The 15,694-nt window shown below is 35.6% G+C and overlaps 1 protein-coding gene across 9 annotated transcripts in view; it reads left to right on the top strand.

The window, feature by feature from the left end:
- Positions 1-15,694, top strand: part of MAP4K3 (mitogen-activated protein kinase kinase kinase kinase 3) — an 84,008-nt gene that overhangs the window by 18,847 nt on the left and 49,467 nt on the right. For 8 of the 9 annotated variants that reach the window (XM_067463235.1, XM_067463229.1, XM_067463228.1 and 5 more), the window contains exons 2-7: positions 95-152; positions 3,586-3,676; positions 6,021-6,085; positions 9,085-9,140; positions 10,967-11,014; positions 14,884-14,926. In XM_067463235.1, coding sequence (XP_067319336.1) covers positions 95-152; positions 3,586-3,676; positions 6,021-6,085; positions 9,085-9,140; positions 10,967-11,014; positions 14,884-14,926 — 361 coding nt within the window. Of the gene's footprint in view, positions 1-94; positions 153-3,585; positions 3,677-6,020; positions 6,086-9,084; positions 9,141-10,966; positions 11,015-14,883; positions 14,927-15,694 lie in introns of those variants that run through there. The other variant, XM_060754503.2, reaches the window with a different exon arrangement.

Below are 15,694 nucleotides of genomic sequence, written 5' to 3'. Positions count from 1 at the left end.
ATGTCTGCTGATTCCAGCAATTTAATAACTTACTTAAAGCAGTGTTTATTTGCCTACATCTGAAATCCTTTGTTTTTGTTTTGCTTTAAAATAGGCTCGGAATGTTAACTCAAGTGAACTGGCGGCAATTAAAGTAATTAAATTAGAACCAGGTAAGCATTTGGTGTTTTCTTACTTTCATGTTTATGGTTCCTGAATTTTCCCTATCTTTGTCTTGGTTTTTTTGTATCCCTTTTGTATTTTGGTGTTTAAAAGTGGTACAGTGATGCTCAGATAATATTCTTAATTACTCATTTTTATGAGTAGCTATAACTGTAAGATTATTAAAGTGCTTTTAAAGAGTATTATGTTTGTCTCTGTACCTTATGAAGTCCTTTCTCTGGAAGGGATATTTGAGAGAGTAAAAAAAGGGCTTCTAGCTTATACTTGCAAGTGAAAGAAGGGGAGTTCTTTGCACTCTTTGAATTTTCAAACTGTTTCAAAATTGATATTGAAATGTTAATATCTTGTATATGTACAGAATTTCAGGTTTGTATGAAGATAAATGTGGATTGCAATTTTAATTTTAATAATTACAATGTCGACATTGTATTCTATTTTAGATTTCGTAAGGAAATGTTGTATATGGGCATAGTTGGCTATAACCCAACTGCATTATTTTGGCTTTTAGATAAACTTGAACGAATGGTTTTTAATGTTTGTTTATGTTTTTAAGCCTTAGTTATATGCATATGTTTTCATAGTAAGCACCACTGAACATAGTGAAACTTAGTTCTGAATAAACATTTGTGGACTGGATTGTTTCCCTTCTTAAATAGCTAGAAAAATACGATATCTAGGAGTAGGGAGTTGCAATTAGCTTTATTAGAAACAACATTAAAATAAGCTAGTTGAATTCTGAAATCAAAGCAGCAGTAGTGTCCAGTCTATTTGGAAATGTTGGTTGCCATTGCTTAGAAGTCTTTATTACTTATTTGGCCTTGCATAAATAAAAAATTGGGGAATCACCAGAGAAGAAAACAGTTTACAGAAAACGTACACGCACAAATAGATACCTACATAAAAACTCCAGCCATCACCCGAGTCAAAAAAGAAGCACAATTAACCCCGGCAGACCGTGCAAAAAGAATCCGTGAACCCCACCTCCTCCAAGATGAACTAAAGTCCTCCTTAGTGCCAAACAGACATAAAACTCTCATTCTTGCAAAAGAACAGAAAAAAGAAAACCAAGACAAAAATTGCAATGAAGATAGATACTGTACATGTGTGTATGTGTATCTTCAAATCATCTGTCAACTAATGACAACATTATTAATTTCATAGGATTTTCTCACGCAAGAAATACTTAGAGGTAGTTTTATCAGTTTCTTCTTCTGAAATATAGTGTGCAGCAGCTGGTATTTATTGTCAGTCTCCCATCCAAGTACTAACTTGCTTAGCCTTCAAAATTAAGTGGAATTTGGTACCTTTTGGGAATTCAGGCCACTCATCTTTACATAAAAGCCTATCTGCTTCATGATTTTGTGAGGAGTAAACATATGAATATCTTGTTTTATTTAGTTTATTGTTATAATAGAAAATTTTCCATAAGTCTGGAGGGAAAGGCTTTGATAAAAAACAAAACAACAAAAAAAATCCCCCAAATCTTTCTGTCCATTTCCCCAGATCCCAGTCCTTCATATCTCTATTTGGGACTAATGATTTAATTTTACAGATTAAAGAATAGTTCTGTTATTCTACTCTTGAACTTTTAAATCTTAGTTATGAAAATGTAGAACTTCTATTCCAAGTTGTAAATAAAACTTAGAAAAAAAAAGAAGTGGCTATTAAGAAGATAACGTAACTATTTGTTAGCAAGAGCTGCAGAAAGGATATAAACTAGTATTTACTCATCTGTATGTACTCACAAAATGGTTTCACTAGAATAAAATTCTGTATATTTAACAAGATGATCTAAGCAGGGAAGTAGCTGTAGGTAACCCTTTGGCCATCTTTCAAGGTCCTTTCTAAATTACAGGACACCTAGAGATCAGTTCTGTAGGGTATGGGGGAAAGAGCAAAGGGATAAACACATTGAGCAATTTGTGCCAAGGCAAACATACAAAGAAGCTGGAGGCTTTTGGAACAGGACTGGAGATACAGTGTTCAAAGCAAAAACTATTTAAATAAATTGTGATAATAATAACAACTATAACCACATAAGCCTCATATTCTTGTAACATAGAACTAGACTAGTGCAGGATCCAATGGGATGCTCGTTTGTTTCTTTATATCCCGTTTTATCACTCCATACAGAGGCTGAAAGTGGCTCACAATAAAAAAACATTACAACTTAAAATATACAAATATACAATAATAAAACAGTATATCATTACAGTATATATTATTGTGTATTATCAGTAGTAATTATATTTAATATATTAGTATTACTATATTATAATAGTATATAGTATTATATTGAATTATTATTAGCAATATTAGAAGCTGCGGTGGCACAATGGTTTGAAACATTGTGCTAGCTGAACTGCTCGCCTGAAGGTCAGCAGTTTGAATCCACGAGACAGGGTGAGCTCCTGTCTGTCACGTCCAGCATCCAATTTAGGGACATGAGAGAAGCCTCCCACAGGATGGGAAAACATCTGGACATCCCCTGGCCAATGTCTTTGCAGACGGCCAGTTCTCTCACCAAAAGCGGTTTCTCAAATTGCTTCTGACATGAAAAAATACCATTATTGTATTACATTATAATATTGTCAATATTATATGTATAAACAATATATTATTAGCTTAGCACTATATTAGTATTATATATTACTATATTGTACTATACCACGATACTGCAATATTATTAGTGATATTACATGTAATATATAATATACAATAATTATATTGTTTATATTATTACATTGTACTATAGCATTATATCACAATATATATAATACACTACCAGTATATTATACTATTGAATTTTTGAATGATTGATGATGAATTTCACAGTATAATTTTACACTTTAAATGCAGACATTCCTAATATTTATGGTTATGGGAAAGAGCTTGGAAAACGTGTGGGTGGTTCCCGGGTAAACATGAGAACAGTGGGTGGATTTGCAGTGCTTCTAACAATCACAGCTATAACATGTCATTTCATCGTAAGAGCACTTTTGGTCTCTCTTCCTACTGTATCAGTCCCGTTATGCACATTTTTTGTGTTGGTAAAGATTGTATACCTTTAAAAAAATCACAGTCTTGAAAGCAGGATGAGCTATATACCATGAGCATGCACCCTTTATATTTCTGTTTACCAACTTGCAGAAAAATAGGCATGTATATGGCCTAAATACCCTATTTCAATAGTGTGAATGAGATATTAGAAAAAAAATTAATGATTGTGCCATGTTATTCAATCAAAATAGTGATTTGTGGACTGTCAATAATGTGGAAGTGAAATAAATATATGCATTACTTATATACATGGCCATTTTGAGTAATTCCGGTATATTGAACTGTCTTACAATTTTTATAACCTGCTTGTGTCAATTTTATCATTGTTATTTCTGAATGACAAAGAAAGTGCTTTTTTTCTAGGAGAAGATTTTGCTGTTGTGCAGCAGGAAATCATTATGATGAAAGACTGTAAGCATCCAAACATTGTTGCTTATTTTGGCAGCTATCTCAGGTATAATTTTTTATGGTGTATCTTATTCATCTAAGAATTTTCACTGCTTGCAAAAATAAAAGACCTTTCATGGCCCTGAGTGGGGGGTGGACTAGGTTAGGGAATTTAGCAATACCAGCTTCTAATTAACTATGGCATCCTGTACTCCTTAGGGAGTTGAGGCTGTCTGCTTTTTCATATTCATAACAAATCACTTCAGATTCTTGGCTCTTGCTGTTGTGAATTTACACGGGACAATTTAGTCCTTGTTCTGGAAATGACTTTGCAGACTCTGTTCCCACCTAGCATGCTGCTCAAGTCTCTGTGTAACTTGTCTTCAAGACATAGTGGGTAATTGTCTTCCAGCATCAAAAAGGATGAGGACGGGATATAGTCTAAGAAGGTGGAGGAGACAGATGGATTCTCAAGGTCTGAAAGTCTGGATGATCCTTTTAATCTGATTAGAAAAATGAATCTGTTAGTCATGCTGACTAGTGAATTAATGCTACCATCCCTTAATTGAATAAATCCTTACGACACTCCCATTTGGTACTTTCCCCTGTGTTCATTTGCCTTAAAGGCTAAAGCATGCATCCCTAGCTGTTTTTCCAGATGATCAGGTTGACGACTTTCCTTCCTGATAGGCCTCCTTCACCTAGCAAGCAGCAATTTAGCAGGTGAAACTATTCTTTGCATTGAGTTGGAGATGGTGAGAAAGATCTTCTGACAAATTTCCAAGTGTTTACTGATAGTGCAGTAAATGAGGCATGGAAGTGGAGTGGTGGTGGGATAACAGTCTTGCCTGGACTGTCACAGTTTAGGCTCACCTTATTACAGTCTAGGGGTTTATTGTTAGTTGATGACTTATGAATGTCTTGATTGTTATGGATCTTCAGTATGATACCATTTGTCAACTACTTGTTAAATTTGCACTTTGTTATATTAGACTGCCTGTACAAAATGTAGTGTTAAACCAATGCATTGTGACCTTAGGATGACAGCACTGTGTGTAAAAGCAAGACTGTCAATTTTCCATTTCCTTGCAATGTGATTTAAAATTGTATGCTAGTTTTAGTTTAGTTGTATGTTAGTTTTAGTTTAGTTTTAGTTTTTAACAAATGCTGGTTTGAACTTGGCTTGTTGTGAAACTGATCAAAGGGAACAGCATTAACCCTCCAGGAAACATTTGAGGGCTACTTCCACTGCATCAAATGACTGAACATACCAGCAAGCCACACTACAGGGAAATGGAAAGTAGATGCTATTGGTCACCAGTGAGGAGGATGGGAAATCATTCAGGCTTAATCATAGAATCAGAGAGTTGGAAAAGACCTTGTAGGCCATCCAGTCCAACCCCCTGTCAAGAAGCAGGAAAATTGCATTCAAAGCTTGTTCCAGTTTATGCACATAATACCAGATCATTATTTAGTATTACAAAGACATGCAGCTGTTGAGTGGTCTCTTGGTCTTCTGAAAACATACATTTTATATATTTTTGTACATTTTTAATAAAGCATTTTGTTCATTTCTCATATAGTTTTAAGATATAACTATTTAGATCATCAAGACCTTTCTATAATGTAATGTACCTCCCAGTATGAGAGTTATCCCATATGTGGAATGTAGTACTTTGGGAGAGTACTGCTGTGTGCTTAGGAAAAACAGGAGAGTTTCCTAAAATAGCAGAACAAATATTGGTTATTTTCTCATTACACCAAGATGAAAAAAGACAATCAACATGTTTGTACTGCTTAAATCTACCAGAAAACTGAGATGTATAATGACTTCAAAGACACTTTAATGAAATACTAATACATCTTTTGCATCTTTTACATTGTGATAGTACTGTGTTTGCATTCTTGCAGTATGATGAAAAATGTAGGCATGTTATGTGTTGCTTTGTTCAGATTTATATTTATTTTAGTTTTCTCCCTTACTCTACGTTTTTAGTGTGGGTTATTTCCTTTTTTTAAATGTGAAGTATAAAATTGACAGGAAAACTGAGAAAAGTCCAGTAGAAAGTGAAAATCCCACTAACCTTCTCAGACTACCAGACAAGCAAAATATACTTGGATCATTTCTTTGAGCGTATCTTCCATGCACTAAATTCTCTAGTTACTAGAATACTTCTGCATATGGTCTTGGTGCACAGTTCAAATGACCAAAAGAATGCTCTTTCATTCTGGAGTTTGCTGCAGGAATTGAGAAACACAGTAGTCTGTGTTTTCTATTAAGTGCCGACATGTGTTTTGTGCAATAAACATAAAAACATATAAGGAATGTCCACTCATATCTAGCAAATTGTCATTGAGACTGCATTCAGTGTTTATAAGTGTGCCAAACTAATGAAATATATGATTTTTAGACGTGATAAACTGTGGATTTGCATGGAGTTCTGTGGAGGAGGTTCATTGCAGGACATTTACCATGGTAAGTTTAAGAGAGGTACGGGACTCTGCAAATATAAATTAGAAAATTTAAGAGAACTCTGTTATTTCTTTGGACAATGGGCTTTTAGACAAAGGTTTGTTTCCAAATTTGGGGGGGGGGGATCTATATCCAGGTGGGCAACTCTGCTAGCCTAGGACATTAACCCTACAGGAAACATTTGAGGGCCACCTCCACTGCATCAAATGACCCCAGACACTCTCATGCTTGCCATGTTTAAGGGCCTTTCTGGGCCATTTTAGGCCTAGCAGAACCTTTTTAAAAGAAACGGAACGTGAGCAGAAATGACTTCCTAATAGAAATAAAGACTTATTCCTTGAATAAATTTTCTCAGTGGGGCAAAGGTAGAAATGATTCATGCCAGGGTACATTTTGGAGCATTTTTTTTAAAAAAAAATAGCAGACTGTTTTTACACATGGACAGCCCAGGGGAGCTGCAGGCATGGTGGAAATAGCCTCTACACCCCCAGAGGTTATTTTGCACACATTTTCTCTACACACACACATATATAGCCAAGGAGGGGAGGAGCACATGCAGTTTATGTGTCGCCCTTTTGCCCACCCCTGATCTACAATATAGTTGTTATATATGTCAAGTGCTATGAAATAACAAGTCAAAGCCTCTTCAGAATGTTTACTGACTGTAGTACTGGTTAAGACATGAGGTCTCCTTTGTTAATTATTTTTTACTTCCCTGTTTTGTTTTCATCACTGGTAATTGTGGGTTTGTGGTTACTTGCAATATAAAATCATTTCACAATATATAAATGTTGTGTAAAGTGGAAATTAATGGGTAGATAAACCTTTACTCTTGAGTGAAAAAAATGTCTGAATTTAATAACAGTGTATTTTATGAACGGATACTGCTGTCTCTATAAAAACCAAAAAACAAATAAAATGAGCTCAGGTTCTGCCCATTTTGCTTCAGTATTCTTTTGTTTATTTCTGTTTGATAACAACAATTTCCAAATGGGGGGAGAGAGATTTATGTCCTTTCAAAGTACATTGACGCTACAAATTACTGTATACTACAGTATATATTTATGCAAAAAATCTTATAGGCCTCCTATAATCCTGTTGGATTGCTGCTATCAAACATGGTGAAAAAATGTGGTGCAAGAGAACAATGGAAGGGCCACATGATTCCCACCTCTGTTTTATATCCTGCCCTTTTCTGATAAAGTTAGACTCCAGGATCTTGCAAATCATTGTAGATCTACTCAGGGTCTGTAGATTGCCAACAAAAATGGAGATAACCAAGATGAGGAATGGAGGATCCTGCTTGAAGTGAAAGGTCATTTGGAGCCCGAAATAGAATGTGTCACTCTTGTAAAAAATATAAATCACAAGAGAATTAAAAACAAAACAAATAGCTGTAAAAACAGCAGCATCCATCCACATTTTGTGATGCAGTTCTCAATGTGCTCATGACACACAGAGCCCAGGCTCCAAAACTGTGTCAGCTGTCACAATTCATAGGTCATTGAATCACATTCATATAGAATATAATACAAGCCACTTCATATAATAATATGAAGTGGCTTGTAGCCATATTTCAGCAGACATATAGACACAATGCAATCATGTCATTTCTGTATGATCAGGCAGTTGGTAAGCAAAGCAGTTCCTTGTTGACTTCTTCCTGCGCCAATATTCCCTTGGATTCAATTCTACTACTTTCTAAGAATTGGGAGCACATGTAAAGTGGATGGCTTTTTTGCAGTTGAGTGATTGCAAGACCTTTCTGATAGTCAAGTTGTCAGAATTTATATTCTGACAAAAGTAATTTCTTTACTTGTACAAGCTTGTTGTGTTCTGTCTTTGCGCCTCCTCATTCCTGTGTTTCTTTTGTAAATGCAGTGATTGATGTCCTTGTGATGGTGCCACCTGTGTTTTAGGAAATGAGCTTATTTTACACTTGTGGTCGAACAGATGTTGGGAGCTAATGCTTTCCTGTTACTACTGATTTTGGCTGCAAAGCTGTTTTTTGTAAAATGTGAAATATTCTGTCTTTTAATTAATTTCCAAGCTGTTTCTTACACCAGGCCAGCATCAACAATTAGATTTGCAAGTGCTTTAGTGATATCCAGAATACTTCAGCAAGCACTCTATGTTGCTATAGAATTATTTAACACCTTAGATGTTGTTCATGTAATTATCATCTTTCCAAGAATTGCATAATATACTTTATGTATATTTTATGTATAGGTATACCTATGCATAAAAGCAGAGCTCAATGCAATCAGATCACAGATAGTAAATGACATTATAAACCAGTGATGAAAACTTCAATTTGTCACTGGATACCAATTCCTATCATCCTTCACTATCATCCTTCACTATTGCTTATGTTGAATGAGGCTGATAGGAATTTATTCAAGTAATAGCTAACTAGTTGCAGGTTCCTGAAGATTTCAGTTTAAAACAACTACAAGATAACACTACCATCCCATTCTTGGGTTTCTAGACCAGAGCTTCTTAAAGTGGAGGTCACAACCACAAATGGAGTTGCGAAAGTGAGTGGTGGGGGTTGCAAAAAGAATGCCCAAAAAAGCATATGGACAGAGAAGAAGAACTGGGATGCTGGTTGAGAAGGAAAAAGTGGTGCGTACTGATGAAGAAATAGGTGGAATTGGGGTGCTGATTGAGAAGAGAAAGGCGCATTTGGACTTAGAAAGAAGAGGATTGAGGTGCTGCTTGAGAAAGGGAAAAGTGGTATATTTGTATACCTATTTTGCATTTGTATACCTATATACTTGGGGTCACTTAAACATTTCTCAGGTGGAACAGGATTGTGAGCGGAAAAGATTTAAACCCTGCCCTCGACAACAATACCTAAGCATTTACAAAAGATTACTATTTTAATGTCTTTTTACATTTATGGCCAGAAACACTTACCATACTTGTTCTTGTGTGAGAGAATGCTATTTGAGAGCAATCCTTAAAGTTAACAGTGAAATGTAATTTTTCCCCTTTTCCAGTGACTGGACCTCTCTTAGAATTGCAGATTGCTTATGTAAGCAGAGAAACACTACAGGTGAGGAAAATATTTCCATTCTTAATCTTAGAGGTAGAAATAATCTGGAAGAAAAAATGCACCTTTCTCCAGGGCTAGTCTTGACCTATAAAGTCCTATACTGTTCCGGCCCTGCTTACCTGTCCGAACGCATCTCCCTCTACACCCAGCCTTGCAGTTTAAGATCATCCGGGGAGGCCCTGCTCTCGGTCTCGACAGCCTTGCAAGTGCGCTTGGCAGGGATTTTAGTTTTTTATCTTGCACATGCGGCCCGCTCCTTGTTATTTTATTGTGTATCATTTTGTTTTATCGTTTTTTGTACTCATATGTTGTATGTATTTTACTGTGTTGTTATTGTGTTTTGGTTTTATTTTATTGTAATATGTTGTTGGGCTTGGCCTCATGTAAGCTGCCCCGAGTCCCCATTGGGGAGATAGTGGCAGGGTATTAAATAAAGTTTATTATTATTATTATTATTATTATTATTATTATTATTATTAAATCATGGTTCTGGGACCAGGCCTTTGGACAGCAATCATGAATTGGTTGTCTGCAAGGACGTTGCCCAGGGATGTTCGATGTTTTACCATCCTGTGGGAGGCTTCTCTCATGTCCCCACATGGGAAGCTAGTGCTGACAGACAGGACCTCACTTCGCACCCTGGATTCATACCAGGGTTTAACCCATTGTTCCACCAGGGACTCCGGGGGCAAGGTGAGCTATTGAGATAGTTGCAAAAATTATCCATGTTTACTTTTCAAGCGTTCCATAGCCAATATATGATGAAGAAGAAACCTGTGGAATTCAAATCCCCCAAAACATTTACTGAAAAAGAAGCAGCAATGTGCTGATGTACACATTAGTATATATAGGAGTGTAGGCTTCATTGTACTTGTGTGTATTTGTATCGAGCTTGGTGCTTTTGTCTAACTTTCAGTTATTGAAAATGTCTAACTTTCAGTTATTTGTTTCTGCATGTTTCCCCTTCTGCCATGTGTTCAAGCATAGACTGAGAATGCAGTAATCATGATGCAGAACACTGTCCGCAAACCCAGAATCAAAATTAGCCACTCATGCCCTGTAAGGGTGATGGAACTAATTTTGTCGATCTTCTCCCCAAGGTATTTTAGGCCTAGCCAGTTTTAAAACTAGAATTATTTTCTTCCAGTTTTGTAAAAAGAAAAAAAGAAACAAGGCTATTCTTGGGCCTAAATTAGAGGGCTTGGATTGGATTGGGCTGGATGAATGAAATTACTTATACATCCCCCTGAGGATATGATAAAGCTTACAATGTTTTTAAAAAACAAAACAGGAATGAGAAGAGATCAACTGGGGGACCACGTCCCAGCCCTCATTAAGTCAGCCATTCTGATGTAAACTATATTAAATAAAAAATATATAGATGCATCATTTCATTTTCAAACATCTGATTAGGGTTTTGTTGTTGTTTAGAACAACTCCAACAACAAGTCCCAGAAGCACTTTATTAGAAACTAAGATTACTGGCACACTGCACTTACCCTATAATCCTTACATATCACCTGTCACATCAGCACTTTTAATCTGTACCCAATACTATGGCCCGGCCCAGTTTTATTGTGTCCTGGTGTATTGTTATTGCTTGTTGTTTAATATTGCTTTAACTGTTTTTAATTTGCTTTAGGTTGTGTATTGTTATATTGTGTTTTGAGGCCTTAGCCTTTGTAAGCCGCATCGAGTCCTTCAGGAGATGCTAGCAGGGTACAAATAAAGATAATAATAATAATAAGAAGAAGAAGAAGAAGAAGAAAAAAAAGAAGATGTTCATATATTGTTTCTAACCAATTTTTGTGTCTTTTTAATTGTAGGGATTATATTATCTTCACAGTAAAGGAAAAATGCACAGAGACATAAAGGTCAGTCTGTTCTTTAAATTCTTTCCTCGGGTGCTTAAAACTGTGACTTCAAATACTAACTTCTGTAAACAGAAGCATCATGATTTTTGATTTTTTTTTAAACGTGAAACGTCTTCTATCAAGGAGAAAATGTATTATGAAAAAGTGTACCAAAGGACAATATAATTGGACTTGTGTTTCTATGGGAATGCCTGTGTTTTGTAATAATTGTACATTGTTAGTGATAGAGAAATATTCTTGATGTTGAGGAGGATTTAAAGTGGGATCCCTTGCTAAGCAGAAGGCACTTATGTTTCTGTAAGGCAGTGGTTCTCAACCTGTGGGTCCCCAGGTGTTTTGGCCTACAACTCCCAGAAATCCTAGCCAATTTACCAGATTTCTGGGAGTTGAAGGCCAAAACATCTTGGGACCCATGGGTTGAGAACCACTGCTGTAAGGGGCTTCGCTTTTCCTGGAATATTCTCCCTAAAGAAATAAGATTAGCCCCCTCTCTTCAGGTCTTCTGAGTGAGTCTAAAAACAGACAGGCCTTAGATCCTGAGTAATCCATGGCCAATGTGATGAATCATTGATAGCACTGGCTCTTACTTTGATTGATTGTTATGACAGATAGCCCGCCTGCAGGTTCCACTGCCTTTTAGGAATTTTATACGTTTAAATTCTTTATAATTTTATCAATGAGATTTTAATGCACTGTTGATTATACTTCTGTCATTGTATTTATACTTATTGTCTTCATGTCACACTTGGAGTGCTCATGTGAGCTGCCCCAAGTCCCTTTGGGGAGATGGTGACGGGGTACAAATAAAGATTATTTATTATATTATAATCCCATGTTATCCAAGAGGATTTTTATTCTCTGGTTTAGCTTTTGATGGCCCATTGGAGACTGCATAAGAAAGATGGTAGGAAAGGGCTGTTGTACTCGGCTTTTTGGATCTGAGTCAGAGTTCAAGAATTTGAAGGAAGCAGCATTCTCATCTCTCTGTGTCTGGGACACTGACACAAATGAGTGCCTCTAGGTCATAGTTCCTTCTGAATTTTTTATTGCTGCATACTTTTTCTTTGTATTCGAAGTCCATGTTTTGCCACCTTGATCTAATCAGGATTCTCTGGGTATTGACTTTGGTTTTAAGTATTTCCCTCGGTATTGCACATTTTACTACTGAATTGCACATTTTACTATCTACCTTTTAAAGGGAACTAATCAGTCTGTTCATGCAGCTTTTCTCCAAGTTAAAGTCTGGATAGTGATGCATTTTTCAGTATGTTCTCACTGAATTTTTTAAAAGTATTTTTGATGTGTCTTCTTGTATATGATTTATTTACAGCATTTCTACCTGACTCTTCTCACCCCTGCGGGTAGAAATGGTGTAAATAAATAACCTATATTTTGCAAATGTCTCTGTCACCAAACGTAATCCATCATTTTTCCTTGTTTTTCCTTGTTTTGTTTGACTTCTGCCTTCAGTGTTCTGTAGCTGTATATTACTAATGTTCTTTCAAATGTTAAAATTATTACTTCAGACTGATGTAATATATAACACTGATGGTTTATTTATACTAGTCCAAGAGTACAATTAGTCCTCTCTTGCTCAAATTCCCCCATACCCTTTAATCATAGGCATTATTGTTGTGCTTTATTTTTCTTACCTGTCATGATTTATTTTTCTTCTGACTTGCTGTTTTAGCTTTTACTTACTCTGGAATATAAAAGTGATTATTGTTGTTGTTGTTCCTTGTTTTAAGTTGCTCCGAGTCCCCTTGGGGAGAGGGGGCAAGATATAAAAAGCTTTATTATTATTATTATTGTTCATAATTGGTTATGATAGAGATAGGAAACTATCATACCTTAAATTGTAACATAATGTGTCTCTTTAACTGTGAAGATTGCTGGGAATGTGATTTTTATGGAGATGGGAGCATGTAATGCTCCAACCTTCACATGTTAAACAGAGTCTGGATGGAAATCTGTCAGAGGTACTTTGATTGGGCTTTTCCTGCATGGCAGGGGGTTGGACTAGATGGCCCACGTGGTCTCTTCCAACTCTATGATTCTATGTAATAATTATTACCATTGTTGGATTGTTTGTGTTTTCTCTACACCAGTCCTTAATATACTCAGAATTATATTCTAAAATTTTGTAAGGAGAACCAGATATTTGTTTGCATCTGGAGATGTCTTGCAAAGCAGAAAGCACTTTTAGTATAGTACGCAGATTGGGGCCCTTGACTGTTTTCTCTGTAATTTTTCCAGAAGCAGGACAAAATACAAAAAAAGAAGTGTCTGAAAATTATAAAATAGAAATTATATGGTTTTAATAAATTGTAAATACTATTTGAACAAATAACTTGACTAATATTAGGTAACTCCAATAGTGTAGCCAGCACACTAAATCTGTTTAGCAGTATGTTTTCTAAAATATTGAAAATTGCAGAATAGAATTTTATACACTTTTTAGTGTTCCTTTCCTTATGCTGTAAGGACATCTCTATAAAATTCATGGTATTCAGCTGGTGGCTTGAAAAGCACATACACACACAAATCTTTCTTTAGTTCTAAAGTAGTAGGATTTAAAGGACATGTAGGTTTGTCTCATTATTCATGTGATATATGAAGAAATAGCAATAGAAAATTCAAATTTAATTCAATTATTTAAATTCTCTTAATTGCAGTCTATTACTCCTGTCTTGTAGACCTGTTAAACTTATAGTATTACATCTTGGATCAGAGTTTGGGTGTGTAGTGTACAGGGGAATAGGGACAGCCCTACTCCATAAGCTGAAGTCAGCTAATACTAGTTAAGATGCCAAGTTTTACTTTTCAATAGTCAGCATTTAAAAAGGACTATCTAAATATAGGATTTAAATGCTATTCTAGTAATAAAGACAAAGATGAGGTTAGCACTACATACAGTACATGGTGTCCTCATACTATTCTAGTTTCCTATGGTGCTCTCAGTGTTATCTGATTAAGCATGTTTGGTTAAAAAGCTATATTTGAATTTATTGAAAGCATTAGGTAGAAGTTATTTCACGGGAATATTTGTAATATGGTCAGCCCTCCACGTTCACTGGGGCTAGGAGCACAAGACCCCCATAAAAATGGAAAAAAAACCCTACACATGAAGATATTGCTATTATTTATCTGAGATAATATCTCTCCAGGAATTTCTAGGTCTTTCAGCACAATTCTGTGCTCAGGTTCTGCTGGGAGCTGACCATAGAATTGCATTGGAGTCCCTAGGTCCTCTAGCATGACTGGAGGAAGTTTATAGAGTCACACTGGAGTATCTCGAGATTCCTAGAGAGAACATTTTAAATTAAATCTGTAGAAAATCAAATCTTCAAAAGTCACAACCACAAATGTGGAAGAATAATTAATGTAACAAAAATAGCATATACCGTACTTCCCTTATACACTTGAAAGAATATTTTAGGGCACATGCCTAAAGAAAGCTGTGCCTTTTTTTCATGTCAGGAGCAACTTGAGAAACTGCATGTTGCTTGTACAAAAATGGATATGATATTGAAACATTTTCAGAGACATAGCATTGGAACGTTTTCTGCCCTCTTAGAATGATAGGCTGGTGCTGTGTCATATTTCATGGTAATTTGATGCAGTTATATTAAGATATTCTCTTTGAAGGTCTTGCTTCAATTTGTCTCTATATGTGCATAGGTGGTTTTATCTTTAAAGTAGTTGTAGTTGGAATTAGTGTGAAGCTATCTCTATTTTCCATTCATTGGTGTTGTTCTGGTAACAGTTATGTTCCAGCCCTAACATTAATATTCTACATTCTTAGAATGCCATGTGACTGTGATTGATATTATTATAATACTAAAAAGAAATCTGTCTTTGTCCCCAAGGGAGCCAATATTCTTTTAACAGACAATGGCCATGTGAAATTAGGTATGTATTTCTGTGTAGATTTACTTTTATATAATGCATTTTAGTAATAATATAAGCTGTGAAAATATCCAAAAAGTTAAAAGAGTCAATGTTGTATCTTTGATACTCTCGAAGTGAAAAAAATTCATCAGATTGTGGCCAAATAAATTGCATGTACACATAGCAAATAATTGTTTTGACACTTTTGTTGCAATAACTTCAACTATTAGACACACACTGCTGTTTTTTGTTTTGTTTTTTTAAAAAGCTCAGTCTTCAGCTATCAAAATTTTCTGCTGAAAGGTCTACATTTACATTATATTATCTTAAGGAGAACTTTTATAAAACGATGTATCATTGGTATATGATATCAGAGGAGCTGTCCAGAATGTATAAGGGAGTTTTGAATATCTGCTAGAAAGTGAAAAAAATATTTATTTATTTATTTATTTATTTAGACAATTTCTACCCCACCCTTCTCACCCCCGAGGGGGGACTCAGGGCAGCTAACACAGGCAACTATTCAATGCCAACAGTATGAAAACAACAATATAAAACAGCAATATAAAATCCATTGCATAACAATTAAGCAGCGATATTAATTAAAATTACATAACCACATAGAACAGATCACAGAATCACAGGTCAAAAAGCCATTTCCAATTTTCAAACAATCCTATTGTCCGAGTTCAGTGCCTAAAGTGCTGTTGTGACCACTAGCCAAAGGCCTGGCTCCAAAACCACGTCTTCAGTTTTTTCCTAAAAGTAAAGAGGGAGGACGCCGATCTA

This window comes from Anolis sagrei, chromosome 1, assembly GCF_037176765.1.
Source record: "Anolis sagrei isolate rAnoSag1 chromosome 1, rAnoSag1.mat, whole genome shotgun sequence".
NCBI lineage: Eukaryota > Metazoa > Chordata > Lepidosauria > Squamata > Dactyloidae > Anolis > Anolis sagrei.
This window is presented reverse-complemented; position numbering and strand designations above follow the sequence as displayed.